The 16,481-nt window shown below is 34.4% G+C and overlaps 1 protein-coding gene across 4 annotated transcripts in view; it reads left to right on the top strand.

The window, feature by feature from the left end:
• LOC138714823 (uncharacterized) overlaps positions 1-16,481 on the top strand; it is a 181,498-nt gene that overhangs the window by 147,966 nt on the left and 17,051 nt on the right. For 3 of the 4 annotated variants that reach the window (XM_069846989.1, XM_069846988.1, XM_069846991.1), the window contains exon 7: positions 8,623-8,829. The exons of the other annotated variant lie outside the window; for it this stretch is intronic. In XM_069846989.1, coding sequence (XP_069703090.1) covers positions 8,623-8,829 — 207 coding nt within the window. The remainder of the gene's footprint in view (positions 1-8,622; positions 8,830-16,481) is intronic. 4 annotated transcript variants of the gene reach the window in all.

Below are 16,481 nucleotides of genomic sequence, written 5' to 3'. Positions count from 1 at the left end.
AGCATTATTTACAAAATGTACCCTTATCCATTATTGATTGTAGCTCATGACACACACTAACTTTGTATGGTTTGATTTTCAACAACTTTGTAGTTTTATACACAGAAGAAGGAGAAAAGCCACCTAATGTTTATAAGGAGAATTTTTCAAGAGGTAGTCAATATCGGCCAAGTTTTTTCCTTCATAACCCTCTCTTCCTCTCTGCACTTCTTATGTTTATTATTTGCCTATCTCCTGATACTTATGTACCAATTTGATGGTGTTCGGGTAAAGGGGATATGTTTAATTTTCATTTAACTCGGAATTCATATTTATGAGTTATCTCCCTTTACCCAAGCACCATCGAATATTGTTTCACGAGCTGAAACCATCACGCCAGGAAATTTTTCTACAAATAGACTCTATATGTACAGCAACCTGATTTGGCCGTCAGAATATTCAAAGACGCTTTGCATGATAAAAGACAGTACAGAAAACCATTTGCATCCTCCAAAAATCAGAGAGATACGAGGGAGGGAGCTTCTGAATAAGATAGAGATAGAAAGAGATAACATGTAGGACATTTGAAAACCTGACGTAATTGAATACTGACTTCTCTGGAAAAAGACATTTTATGAGAGTGGTCCTTATAAAACACAGGTCATTTTAGTATGTTGGATCTTGTAGGTCGGAAACATATAACTGTAGGACCTTTTGAACACTGGACATTTTTTAACATGAACATTACCAAACGTGGGACCTTTTTGCATATTAATCCTTGTGGGAAGGGACCATATCTCTGATAATTCTGACGACCATTATGAAAAACTATTTTGATTCCTGGAAGCGGAGTTGTAAGAGGAAAGGATGGGTGTGATGACATTATCTTTATGAAAATAAATCCTTCACACTGCAGAAATTAAAAACATCTGCTCACTGTCACTCAATCAAGGTTTTCAGTTTTAAGGTACACTACACCTATAACAATCATCACTAAAATATCATTTGTTTGTTTCTCCATATCTCGCCCACCTTTCTGTGTGAGGAAGGCCATGCCCTGAGATATTATTGTGTACACTCTAATGAATTATCAACACCATTATTTGAGTTATTTTGTCACAACAACCAGAGAGATTCATGGTTACACCAGCGAATAGGGATTATAAAGAATGGACACTTCACGTCGGTACCTTTGATGTAGCTGGACTGATTTCAATGACCTTCAAGCCAGCTTTCTCCCCAGAGTTGGCGCTGACATCACACCAGATAGCAGTCGACACAGTGGAAATATAACACATATAATAATACATCTAGGTACATTACGTACTCAAATAAAATAAATTGGAGCCATAAAATAATAAATCCGTCATTAACTGTAATGTCTAGACTCTAGAGTTCCTTTATAATGAGAGTTGAGACATTGACCCCAACAACAATTATTAAAATGTGTAATGATTTGATAGCACTGAAAATGGAAAAACAAAACTCTTATGAGAAGTAAAACCATATGGGCCTACCTATATTATATTATATACACACATTAAACGAATTCGATACGTAATTTTATAATATAATTTATTATATCTGAAATATAAAAAAAAAATGATTATTACAACTAGTTTTCCACTGAGAAATAAGGAAAAGCTGTTAACGTGAATTTATTTGAAGCAAAGCGTTACTGGATTATGCAATAAGGTAGGCGATGTTTGGATCCTGTGTCTCAACTCTATACTCAATTATTATCTTAGCGTGTGCTCGATTACACTAACCTCTAGTGCTTGAAAGTGTAACTAAACGTCGGCACACAGAGAAACAAAACACAGGAAAATTCGCTCAGTGTCCGTTCTTTATAGTCCCTATTCGCTGGTTACACTCTCAATAACGAAACAGTTGAAAATCAGCTGGCTTTACACACGAATTTCATTCGTGTTTCGCAATGTTGCAATATATTTTACTGCACATATCAGTTAGTACCAATGCTGTAGTTGGAAAAAAATTTTAGGGGGTACTGTTGAAATCTCCTTGATTAGAATAGACTCTATATGGTCTCGTACTGCACTTCTTTTCCAAGGTTACTTCGTCATGCAGATCTCCTTCCAGATCACAGTCACTATTGAATATAAAGCAAGAAATGAAATGCTGACACTGGTGGCCCAACACTTTTTAGAAACAAAAGCCTAAAAACTCTTTTACTGGAAGAGTATTCTTTTTACAGTAATGCTCATTCACATTCTGTAGTTGAAATTGGAATAGAATCTATAGTAATATATAACTGGAATCAGATTCATGTATGCACGAAAAGTAACAATATTTCCCCCCCTCTAGCAAACTGCTAGCATTACATCTGAACGAGTTTTGAAATTAGTGAATCAGTGCAGCAGAATTTTTGGGGCGTCAAATCATAAAATTAGTGTTATACAAAGGCATCTACGCAAGTTTTGAAATTAGCGAATCAGTGTAGCAGATTTCTTGAGGTGCCATGCCATAAAGTTAGTGTTAAGTATTTATAGAAATACCATGGCGGTATGCAAACTTAAAATTAACAAATCACCAACTACTCCTGAAGTGCCAGATCATGGTTTTCGATAATACAAGGAATGGACTAGCGTTTAAGCAAAGGATATGAGATGCCACCAGTACTTTTATGCCAGATATCAAAATCAAAATGTTTTTCAAATAGCTGGCATTCTTCATTTCAGGGTTTATTAAAGGTTTAAAAACATAATTAATACATTTTGGAGTCTATATATTTTTTTTCCAGTACTGTAACAGCGAGTTTTTATTTTAGATGGCCCGTACCAGCCCAACTACAGCACTGGTTAGTACTAACCTAGTTTACATACTCTTAAGTTAATTCTGTACAATATATTAAGTACAAACCTAATGTTAAGTTAAAAATAAACCATAGTTAGTGACTTTCGTACAACAGGGCCTTAGACTAACTGGAATTTAAACCGGATCTCTAGCATGGAAAACCAGTGTTGTAGCTAACTGTTCTGATATGAGGTGTCTAATTGATGAGTGTAAAGTGAGATGCATGGATTTTATGGTGGCTGTTTAGAATGTTAATTGATATCTGTTGTTAGAATTATTGAATAAATTGCTAACTAGTGTTAGTGATATTTATTTATTTGATGTTAGCATTTCAAATACTTACTGTAGTGTTTCGTAACATACAATTAGAGCCCAAATTTATAGGCACTAAATGGTAACATTTTTATTTGGTATAGTTTTTAAACATATACAAGCGTGCCCCCACTCCTTAGATTCCATTCTTGTCATTAACTATTTTCCTTTGCCACTGTCCAGGTCTTTAATGCTCCTAGTCGTCACATGAAAATCAGTGTGCAGTTGACAAGGTGCATTGTCCATGACTCATTTGTCTATTATTGCATTTTGTGATCTTGTAAACCTGGCTTAAAGATTCTCCTGATGAACACAACATACCTTCAACTATACTCATTGTCAAGTTAACTTATAATGCCTATAAATCTAGTCTCCACATAAAATATCTATATCTTATTAGCTAGATGTATTTAATTTTATCTTTATGTTTAGCTAGATGTATTTAATTTTATCTTTATAATGTTAGTAATGGAACTCTTTGCATATATATATATATATATATATATATATATATATGCTTTTTCATATATAATTATCTGCCTTGCATTAAATCTAGTTAGTTATTGTGTATTTTAAAAATTATATATTTAAAGTTACAGTCAATGCCACAATACATTTTATTTGTTTATAAGGTTGGATTACAATAATTTCAATGCTAATGCAGTGATATACCTTTAATTGAATATTAAAAAGTAAATTAACTCTGGAAAACGATCTTGTATAAATATGAAATGATCTGGTATAATGGTTTGATATTAATACATAAAGAGAACGTGATGAGATATTCGTATAGAGTGTTAATTGTGAGGCCAGAGGGAATAAGACCTTTGGGGAGACCGAGATGTAGATGTGAGGATAATATTAAAATGGATTTGAGGAAGGTGGGATATGATGGTAGAGACTGGATTAATCTTGCTCAGGATAGGGACTGATGGGCTTATGTGAGGGCAACAATGAACTTCTGGGTTCCTTAAAAGCCGAGTAACCTATGTGAAGCTGAATAGCAACCTTTCATATGTACGTTCACCAATAATAATAATAATAATAATAATAATAATAATAATAATAATAATAATAATAATGCAATCTAATAAATAAACATTGCTGAAGCGTGCTGAAAGTGTTCCATTTGAAAATTAGAAACTCTGATATTGAGACAATTTTTTAAAATGTTGAAGTATAATTTAGTGAGAACAGATTTCTGATAAACTTGTATATGCTAAGGTACTATCAATCTTTGTATATATCTTGAAATAGTAATATACGTTACAAGAGCGGTATGTTGACGTTTTCATGGTCGAGGAAAAGATTGAAAAAGCGAAACGTAGTTGAGCTTTTTTAATTTCCGAGAACATGAAAACAAACATACCGCTCGTGTATCATACATTATTTTGTGCGAAGATCGTTTATTACATACCTGAAAGACGAATTTCTAATTAGTTGCAATGAAATCTCCATGTTGGTTTCTGTTTAATGACGGCAACTTCGGAACACCAAAATATCTTTCTTCAACATTGTTGCTATAAAATGTTTTCTGTGTTTACTATACTCCAGCAGGCCGTGATATACGTCTGTCTTTTTTTTCCCCCCCAGTCTATAAATGCGAACTTAAAACAAACAGTAAGGTTATGTAATGATTTATTTTTCATTTTAATATTTTAACAATATTATTTATATAACATATTGCAGTAATAACATCGGCATCTGGAATCTTGTTGATTTTTTTCACGGCTTCCTTAATGTTACTTGTATCAGGAATGCAATAAGTTTCGTGGAGTAGTAGACTTTACTTAATTTTTGCAAATATTTAAAAACAATAATTAACATTGCAATTTAGGTGAAATTGCAGTGGTAAGTTTCCAATTTATAATTATTGCTATGTTAAACGTCTCTAAAAATAATATGTTAAAAGCCTAAAGCAGTAAAATGAATGTTGCGCTTAAGCGGTAAGAAGAGGGAAATTGTTATGTGTGTTACGTTGGGAATACTGAATGTGGTATTTCACACTTACCGCGTATTGGTTCTGTGTGGAAAACAAGCAAATACGCACGATCTCGCACAAAGGTAATAACTTCATGACAGTTGTAGAGTAAGATGTTGACTTGAATAACTGGCTTCTCCACACAATGTGGCCAGATATACATTTATCATCTATATGCAGATGATACCAGCATATGGTTTTACAATTAACGTGATTATGGAGTTAGAAATCTCCTCCCAGCAATGTCATTCGAAGCTTGAATTTTGCGCTTCTGAGCTCTAGCAGTACCCCGGTTTTGTACAAAAATCAGCTGGCCTATGCTTTCTTCTGAAACAACTGTGCACTTTATATTTCAAGTCTCACGTCTATTATTAGAATGTTTGCTTGCCTCTTGCATCCATGTTCTGCCATGTCAACTTATCATTAGTACCAATATTATACACCTTATATAACAAAATACAAACCAAGAGACAATTAAATCATTAAACTTTTTTAGCCCATGGCACAGAGATGGAGAGTTAAAGAGTGCTTCAACTATAATGGTGCTGTTTAACTGTTACAGCCACGTGACTTAGTGGTACACCCTGCACCATCAGCTGTTGCTCATGGTGACAAGTATTAACAATCTATTTTTCGAAATATTTTATTTTGGTTTAAATGTTTTCTAGTAGTGTTGCAGTTACTTATAAGGGAACTATGGTAAACAGCAATACAACATCCAAACTGACCAATCAGATTATTTTATTTGTGTGCAGTGAACCTTATATTATTCTTAACTCATTCCTCAAAACTCCAATGTTTATCAAAACAGTAATCAAATCATTTAAACCCAACCCATGTTATAGGGACAATTTGTTCCAAAAACAAAAACCTAATCACATATAATCATGATCATTTTAAGTTGTAACTTTGTTTACAAACTTACGTGTTACTAGAAACATCATTCCTTAACACTATAAAATTGATTTCATGTTATAAAAATGGTTAAATTTATTATGTTTTATACAAATTCATTACATCTGTTATAGGACTTTAGCTGAAAAACTTAATGAAAATTATAATATTCAATACAAACAAAATCACGTGTTTCAATGAAACATGGTTTGTTTATCTAATTTGGCATTGGAATAAGCAGCTGGTATATTTTTAGATGTCTGTATGACAAAATGAAATGAAACATTCAAGTTTGTGACTAGATGCTAGAGATTGTGCGAGTATAAGCAATCCGGGATAAATATGACAGTACAGGCAAAAACAGTGATTATTCGTATTTTGACGGTAATTGAATTAACGGTGGTTGTGGAGAAAGATGCAACTTCCGACGTTTCTAGTAGAGCATATGAATTGTACAGACCTAAAACGCGACGTTTCAACTAAAAACATTCCTCCTTCCCTCATCAAGATGATAGACAGCTGGAGGGTGGGCAGATGGACGGGTAGGCAGATAAGCACAGGAGGAAAATAAGGGAATATATCTATGTGGCAATGTCGTGTTCACTTTGTATGTGGCTCCAGACAAGCGAATGATGTATCCAGTTCCCATTACCGGAGAGATTTGGGGAGTGGATGGGAGTTCAAAAATATATGCTACGGACCTATCAGAAGTTGCTTCTTTTCCTGTGGGAGCTTTAATGATATTAGTTAATTTTAATTATTTATGTACTCTAATGGAGTTACAGCCATCAGGCCTTCTCTACCACACCACCAGAATATAAATAGGCATATACAAAAAACAAATGCAGAGAGAAGAAGTAAATCTATACTAATAATAAATCTGTAGCCAAAATTTTTCTGGTAATTTTCGATTTTCCAAAAAGAATTGGTGTTAACATGTATAATTAACCATCCTGAATCCGAAAATCGCTTTTTTGAAATTTTTGTTTGTATGTCTGTCTGTCTGTCTGGATGTTTGTTACCTTTTCACGTGATAGTGGCTGAACTGATTTATATGAAAATTGGAATATAAATTAAGTTCGTTGTAACTTAGATTTTAGGCTATATGGCATTCAAAATACTTTATTTAAAAGGGGGGTTATAAAGGGGCTTGAATTAAATAAATCGAAATATCTCCCTTGTTATTAATTTTCGTGAAAAATGTTGCATAACAAACGTTTTTTTTTTTTAATTATTTCCGATAAGTTTTGTTCTATGCAAAATTTTGATAGGACTGATATTTAGTGAGATAAATGAGTTTTAAAATTTATATAACAATGCCATCTAAGGCTCTGTAATGAAATAAAAAACAAATGACTTCGTCTATAAGGGGCCTTGGACAACAACAAACGAAAGCTATTAAACATAGCCTACAGAGAATGTTCCTGTGTTTGTATGAAGTAATATCGATTAAAGGATATATAAGACTTTTGAAATAACAATATAATACATTTTCACCACCGCCTCAGATTATGGCATTATTGTTCCTGCAATAACTCCTATGTGCAAAATATAAAATTTTTGAGTAGGAAGAAAAAACACATTTATTCATTCCATGGCAATGGTACATAGGAGATCGTGAATTCTTACATTTTCGAAAGAAAGAAATATAATTACATATCACTATACTATATGCTGTATCACTATTTAAGTTATTTGAAGGGTTCAGAACCAGAGTGGGCCAAGCGCCATTTATTGAAGACGTAGAAAACAAGGGTTAAAATTAAGTTATTACCATAATTCATTGGAAACATACAGCAAGTAATATAAAGTTTACACATTAAAACTAAATGATGTCAATCTTGATTAAACTATGGTTGCATGTAATAACAATTAAGAAACATGTTAAAGGAATTGTTATTGCACCAAATGAGTGATCTCTGGACCAAAATGATCGCATTTTAATTATTTAAATACAAGTAACATATTAAACGATTTATCCTTCTATCAAACACGAATGTTCCCTGGATCAAACGTCCTATTTTAATTATGTAATTACTTTACATTTATTTGTAACGGGTGCAGCAGAGTGCATGGGTACGGCTAGTAGTAAATAGAAATAAAATTACAAATACAAAAATGCAAAAAGATAAGATCACAATGGGTACAAAAAGTACTAATGCAATATAATAATGCAATAGTAGCAAATTACATAGAAATTACACAATAATAATTCTAACTCTGTTGTATCCGTCAGTTAAGCTCTACTGTATACATGACATCTTGTGTGTCGAATTTTCCACATGAATTTTTAGCAGTTTATACAGATTAGGGAAATGTATTCGTGATGTGATTTTCTTAATTTCATCTGATATATAAGACTGCTTGATAAGTGAGATGGTTCTCGTTTTTACTTTCTTAATAGGGTCATTACCCAATTTTGTTTTAAATTTGATGGTCTAGTTAATAAATTAGGCACTTTATAAATGTAAATGTTAGTGTTAAGGGTAAGAATAACATTACTTTCACCTGCCAGAGGGAGGAAGACCCAAAATACTTCTTCTGAACTCTGATTTATTAGTATTAGTTGCACAATAATATTGCTGTGATGTTACTGGCATTGAGAACATTAGAGACACTTTGGGTCTCTCTACTGATTTCAGGAGCACTCTGTGGAACCATTCACAGATGTGGATCATACTGATTGTACAAAGGAGGAGGAGGAGAAGCCATTGGCCGAGGAGAAATGTTCTAAAGAGACAGACGAATCGAAAGATGAAATGAAGCCTTTCTTATGGTTTGAATGTGAGGATACAACGCTAGGATATCAGGAGCCTCCAGAGGAACAACTAGATTGGCATGAACATGAGGTGGGCATATTCGCAATATCTAGATATGCCTATGATAAAAGCATTTACGTGGCATTAAAAATGAACATATGATTCTCATTAAACTGTCTTTCGGTATAATCCAAGGAATATTCGATATTTTTAAGAACAGCCAGTGTACAAATTGAGATGGAGATTGAAATGTCTTAATTATAAGTTAATTAGTTACGTATTTTCTGTTTGGTAGTTGAATGGATGGCTGGAAGAACGTGATATGTTACATTTTCTCAAAACTGAGTTTTTGCGTGAGACAGAGAGGTATGATGCTTCTGGTACGTCGTGACATTCTGTGGTATTTATAATAGGTACCAGTAGATGACAATACTAGGTTTGTTCCAGCACGGTTTAGAATCGATTCTGAACTGCCTGCTCATGCGCAGTAGCTCAATGTGTGTTCCAACAAGACCAGAACTGATTCCGAACCAATTCTGAACTGCCAGCTACCTGTTTCAATGTACTCTGGAACTTGTTTGGAACAAGTGAAATCGATTCTCCATTAAGAGCAGGAACTAGGAATTCTGAAATGTTGATGCTTGCTTGGATGATCATTCTGAATGAGTGGAATTGGTTCTTGATTAAGAGCAGGAACAGGGAATTCTGGACTGTTGACGCTTGCTCAGATGGTCATTCTGAATGAGTGGAATTGGTTCTCGATTAAGAGCAGAAACTGGGAATTCAGAACTGTTGACGCTTGCTTGGATGGTCGTTTAGAACAAATGAAATTGGTTCTCGATTAAGAGCAGGAACTAGGAATTCAGAACTGCTGACGCTTGCTCGGATGGTCGTTTTGAACGAGTGAAATTGGTTCTCGATTAAGAGCAGGAACTGGGAATTCTGAACTGCTGACGCTTGCTAGGATGGTCGTTCTGAACGAGTGAAATTGGTTCTCGATTAAGAGCAGGAACTGAGAACTGTAAACTGCTCACGCTTGCTCAGATGGTTTAATCTGAAGTTGTGGTTAAAATGCTTCAACGCTAGGCAAAAAATAAAATAAAAAAAAATAGTCGATCATGAATGAGTTGGAAGGCGATAGTGATATATTTTACGACAAATTAAGTTCAAAAGATTAATATAATTTTAAAATGAGAAGAAAACTGGAAGGCCATGAAAGAACAGTTCAAGAAACTTTCCAACAATGTAAAATACCGAACTAGTTCCGAGACCATACATAACTGGTGCATGCGTTGAAAAAACTTCGGCATTATTTCGTAACGTGTTCTGAATTGTTTGTTGGAACAAACCTACTATACTGTTTTCGCTGTAAGAAAAATCCTAATGTAAACATAAACACGTTTCTGTCATAGCCGTGATTGGCTCCCAGTCGAAACACTCACATGATGCAGGAAAATATAGTTCGTATTTGGAAACCACAATCTTGTATTATTTGAAAATAAAAAGTTGAATTCTAGTTGTTAAACACGATGAAACATTTAACTTCACTCTTGTGTAAAATGCTATGTAAAAGAAAAGCTACCTTCATATTTTGTTATGTACTATGAACGCGGATGAATACCAACAGTAACACCGAGGTAGTCTGTTCTTGTAATAAGCTGGTGTTGCTTGAGCTCGTAGTTGTTTACATAAGCACATGGTACTGAAATATGGCGTCGGTATCCTCAACTGTCCATTGTGAAGACAAAAGACTTAAAAATAATTTAATTGCAGTAATTATAAAGTAAATGTTTTCTAAGCAAACGAATGCAGAGTAGTGAGGTTAGGCCTACTTGACGAGTAACGGGAAATGTTTAACATGAAACAGAATGTACAACAGTAGGCGGGAACATGTACTGAGAATCTATGGCGCCAAACTTGGGCCAATGAAGCCTCACTTCAGTCACGTGCTATTGTTTACATTAGGATTTTTCTTACACCGAAAAGATTATACATAATTGTGGCGCTGACACAGTGGTATGTTGCCGAGCTGTGGTCATTACATCAGCCATGTTTAGCATTCCATTGGTTAGCATGTGTGGTGCAGCATGAATCGTTTCAATGTTACTGCCAGTGACCAGGAGAGTTTAAATAAGCGGAAAAGGGTTCTGAATTATTTTATGTGATCCTTATTGATAAATACCTCTTCCCACATTTAAGAACGTATTAATTGCCTTGAGTGGAATAATGTATGTAGTCCAGCGGCGTGCGGTGATGACGTTTTAGGGGAAGCAATTAGATGGAAATCCTGTATGTAGGCAACAGGCATCGAAGCCCAGTCAAGCAATGGCATACATACAGGCATCGCTTCCCTTCACTTCATGCTACCCCACACCACTAATGTAGACAATTTAGTGCAGCTCCACTTGTGTCTGTATGACCAAGAACAAATGCTGCTGTGAACTTAAGAACTTAAGAAAAGCGACATACCACGTTCTTCCAGCCATCCATTCAGTTGTAGACTGTTCATTATAGGGTCAGTCAGAGTTGATCGTGGTAAAGAAATTAACATTAGCAAATCTTGCAAATCGAGCATTTTTTATCTGTTTATATTGGGAGTCGAAGGTCGCTGTCTGAACGAACATTGGAAAAAAAAAAATACATTTCAAAAGGTCATAAGAACAACAAAGATAATATTTTTATTATAGCGTAGGCAGCTCATGTAATATCACCTTTTTGGAAAACAATCGCACACTGTAAAAATTGCCATACACCTGTTTAATGTTACTCAGTTCTACCTAAATAGACAAAGCTGTAAGTGTAAGAATGAAGAATGAACACATCTACACACAATGCACTAATTTCGCAGTTTTTGTCAAAACATCAGTATGAAAATTTGGCAGCCATAATAGTGAAATATACAAAGAAAGCCATTCTAAGAGAAATGGATCCTCCTTGATATTTGTTACACTTCTTGTCCTTGGTGTCTCTTCATGAATTAAACATAGTAATTGTAGTAGTAGGGGTGCAGTTTATGTAACCAGATTTTTTATGCATTTACATTTTAAATTCTTTTTAATGGAGTTTCTCGCTTTTTAAAATCAACTTGTTTTAACTCAATTATTTCTTCATGTGCTCAGTTTTTCTTACAGTACTTTTGTCTGAATATACTGAAGATTTAATTTTTCTGAGATATGGATGGCTTTTATAGAGCAATGAAATCAGTTAAAAAAAAAAAAAAAAAAAAGAAGTTGACTGAAATATCTTAAATCGGCCATCACACACTGCCAACTTGTAGTCAACCTCAGCAGTGAAAGAATCTTAACTGTGTACAGGTTAGGCATTGACTGACTTGCTCTAACACATTTTCAAAAGGGATTGTTAGAATCAAGCACCATTAGTTATTTTATAATGCAATTAAATCCAGATGTTTGAGATGGGCAGGGCATGTAGCACGTATGGGCGAATCCAGAAATACATACCGTGTTAGTTGGGAGGCTGGAGGGGGAAAAGACCCTTTGGGGAGACCGAGACGTAGATGGGAGGATAATATTAAAATGCATTTGAGTGAGGTGGGATATGATGATAGGGACCGTATTAATCTTGCTCATGATAGGGACCAATGACGGGCTTATGTGAGGGCGACAATGAACCTCCGAGTTCCTTAAAAGCCATAAATAAGTAGGGGAGACTGTAGTACCTTTAAACACTTTTCATATTTTATTTTTTTTTAATTTTGACAAATTAAATTTTTTAAATGAAAAAAAACTTGAAATAATCATTGAAGATTCCTTTACAACTTCCTGTATGTATTTACCTGTTTTTCAGATCTATTAAGGATGGAAAAAATAAAATGAAGGAATATGTAAAGTGTTCCAAGGTACAATAGGTTCATGTACCTTGGAACATACCCTCTTGTAAGTTGCAACACATGGAATATAGGTGGAAATATAGTTGTAAAAACTGACAATCATATTTAAAAAACGTATTTGTCATCATAAACCAGAGCAGGTTCTCTGATTGAGATTTTATTTCCTGGAGGAGCAATAACTGTTTCAACAGCTTTCTTCAAGACATTCGGATCAATTGGAGACCTCTTAACTCCAGACTTATTTCGTGACATAATCTTAAAATAAAAGAAAAACAAAAACCGATAGTATCGTGTACTTTGGAACATGTTCCATGGTACAAGATGTTTTGTGTTCAAAGGTACAAGAGGGTGCACTTTTAAACAAATATGGCTCCCAAAACTAGAGATTCGAATAAATCATGAAAATTAAAATAAGTTATTACTCAACAGATGATAGGAAACACACCATACTTGATAGATAGTAACAAATACAATCTGGTTTTGTGTTAGAAAACATATATCAATGAACGACATGTTTACTTTTGGTACTAAAAAAACTTATTTTGTCCACGGAACTCACACTTTGCAGTAAATCGAACTGAAACTACTATCAGAGCTACTTAGTGGCTTTCTCTACAATCTACTTCAGTTTGAGTCCTCTAGGTAGCAGCAATAATTAAAAAAAAAAAAAAAAAAAAAAAATGTTCAAAGGTACACTATACTAAAGGTACAACAGTCTCCCCTAAGTAAGTAAGCATGATTTTCAGCTTCACTGCTTGATTTTGTGGTCATTTTATCCATACATACAGTTTTGCCCATCCAGGTAAAATTGAGTAAAAAAAAAAATACAAGATCTGTGCCCACTTGAAACAAAGCAGCAGCACATGGAATTGCTATTCTAAAAACACGGAACTGTTATTCTAAAAACCAAAGAAATTAATTTGTTATTGGTAGAAATGTTATGGGAAGGCAGACAAGAGCAGGCAGAGTGGTTGATTGGCTATAATCTGCTTATGTTTGATAACCGTGTGCTTAGCGAACATCAGGAATGAACTCTGACTTTCCTCATATGTGACAGTTACCATCCATTCAAAAGAACTCTTTACCTGATTGAGGCTGATCATTTAATGTAGTATTTACCAGGAAATCTAGGACATTACAACACTTTTCAACCTGATGTAGACAGTACATTGAATCTCGTGGCTCGGTAGGAATACTGGTAGCTGGTTTGATTTCTCCATGTAATGCATGTTGAGAGGAATGTTTTAGGAGGGAGTTTTTCAGTCACGTAATTGTTATGCCTTGGCCAGGTAAATAAATCTTTTGAATAGATTATGTTTACTCTCTTTTAGCTAGCATGATAATATGATTTTTGAAGACTTGTGTGAAATAGAATTTATTTTTAGAGTAGTGTGTGACAGTAATAAGGTGTCTACTCAGAATGTACATTATTGTGCTCTTTTGTGTTTCTGAATTAATTTTTATGTTGGTACGTTTAAATTATTTAGTATAATGTAGTGCTGCTTTATGTTACTTTTTATTTTATATTGTAATGTGCTATTTGCATCTCTGCTTGGATTCTACATGTACATGAGCTTTGGGCTTGTATGATGCTCAGGATTTTAGCAGTTATTATCCTTGTTGCTTTGCAATTATTCATTTACTATCTGAATCCTTCTCTGAAGCTTGACATGTGCTGAGATATGCCATATACCTTCTCTTTTTGTAAATATAGAGAGATTCTAGTAAGCTATCAATGATCTGAATGGTTATGCCGTGTAACCAGATGGAAGTTATACTGTTTTCGCTGTAAGAAAAATCCTAATGTAAACATAAGCACGTTGCTGTCATACCAATGATTGGCTCCCAGTCGAAACACTCACATGACGCAGGAAAATATAGTTCGTATTTGGAAACCACAGTCTTATATTATTTGAAAATAAAAAATTGAATTCTAGTTGTTAAATACGATGAAACATTTAACTTCACTCATGTGTAAAACGCTATGTAACAGAAAAGCTACTTTTATATGTTGTTATATGCTATGAACGCGGATGAATACCAACAGTAATACGGTAGTCTGTTCTTGTAACAAGCTGGCGTCACTTGAGCTCGTAGTTGTTCACGTAAGCACTTGGTACTGAAGTATGGCTTCTGTAGCCTCAACTGTCCATTGTGAAGACATAAGACTTAAAAAATAATTTAATTGCAGTAATTATAAAGTAAATGTTTCCTAAGCAAACGAATGCATAGTAGTGAGGTTAGGCCCACTTGATGAGTAACGGGAAATGTTTAACATGAAACAGAACGTACAACACTAGGCAGGAACACGTACTGATTATCTGTGGCGCCAAACACGGGCCAATGAAGCCTCACTTCAGTCACGTGCTATTGTTTACATTAGGATTTTTCTTACAGCGAAAAGATTATAGTTACAGCTGCTGTACGAGATCGGACAATAAAGTAATGAGACTGGTTTAAAAAACATTTTTACTTATATTTTTTACCAGATACGATATGATCTCCTTCTGATTGAGGTTCTGGCTGATATGTACATCTATTATCAGGCAATACATCTCATTTGACAATATGTGTCTGAGGAAGAACAATTGTTTGTATGAGCTATTCCATCTGAAATCGACTGAAATATAGAGAAAATTGACCTTACAATTTCTAAATACAATAAAACTTTTTTTTGTACGTAGAGAACTGTGATACAGTACTTTATGCAAAGTTTGAGGCATCAGAACTTCATAGTGTTTAAATTAAAAATATTTAAATTTATTGTATTTTCATCAAATTTGCAACTTTTAACTGTTGTAGCTCCAAAACCCTTTCACCCAATGATCAAAATCATGGTTTATTTTGATGCTGAGAAATTAAAGTTTATATTGACATATAACAGAGATTTTCTTACTTTTTATGGAAATGGAGAAATTTAGATTTTTCCTCATTAAGACGCCTTTGCCAAGGAAAAAATATTTTAAAAATATATAGTTAGATTCCGCATTGAAAGTACAAATAAACACATATTTTTTACTGATGGCACGTTGATAAGAAAGTATTGAAAATATCAAATAAAGAAAATAAATAGTACGCGTGTGAACTAACCAGCTGACTGTGAGGCGGGAGCTAGCTGAGGTAAGCAAGGCCAGGAGACATAAACACGTGATGTGTCGTCTAGCAGTCATGGCTGTGCTAGCTTTATCACAGGTTTTCATAAACACAGGAGTAAAATGACTCCCAACGCTCGCTTATCTTCAGCTCTCGGCCAGTGCGTGCGGTACTGCGCTGTTCAAGTCTAGGTGTGTGAAAATAATCTATTTAATGCCGTCGAAACTTATTACCGTACCACTAACCAAACAATGGCGAATCCCTCTTAACAATGCAAGGTTTTTTCTCAATATTTTTTTACATTTTTACAAATGGGCAAAAAACCTAAAAGTAAGTAAAATCAGATTATCTGTCTCTATGTATACAATAAAAATAAGGATTATTTAACATAACCTACCAAATGTCAGCTTCAAAATGAGCTCTCGTTAAGTGTTCTGCAGTAAATGGTACCAGAGTTCTGAGCGCTGAAAGAGGCTTGTTTTTATAAAATACGCTAAATTTGTCGCTGAATAATACGAGAACCGTTTGACTTTCGATAGTATATTTTTGAAAATGCACTTTCCTCAGCACCTTGTATAAATAGGGAAAAAATTAGAGTATAAAAAATGCGAGGTTTTTTACTTATCGATTTCATATGGAATAGCCCGTATGCATCTGAAGTCTGACTAGTACTAGTATAATATGTAGCTAGTCAGCAATGTTTGCAGTGGAGGAAGAAAGAAACTGGCCACCCTACCCTATTATCTTCTGGCCAGTTGCCTCATAAGTGGTGCCTTCTTGGTATCACTTGTGAGGTTCA

This window comes from Periplaneta americana, chromosome 15, assembly GCF_040183065.1.
Source record: "Periplaneta americana isolate PAMFEO1 chromosome 15, P.americana_PAMFEO1_priV1, whole genome shotgun sequence".
Classification (NCBI taxonomy): domain Eukaryota; kingdom Metazoa; phylum Arthropoda; class Insecta; order Blattodea; family Blattidae; genus Periplaneta; species Periplaneta americana.
Note: the sequence above shows the minus strand (reverse complement) of the source record. Positions and strands in the feature narration are given on the sequence as shown.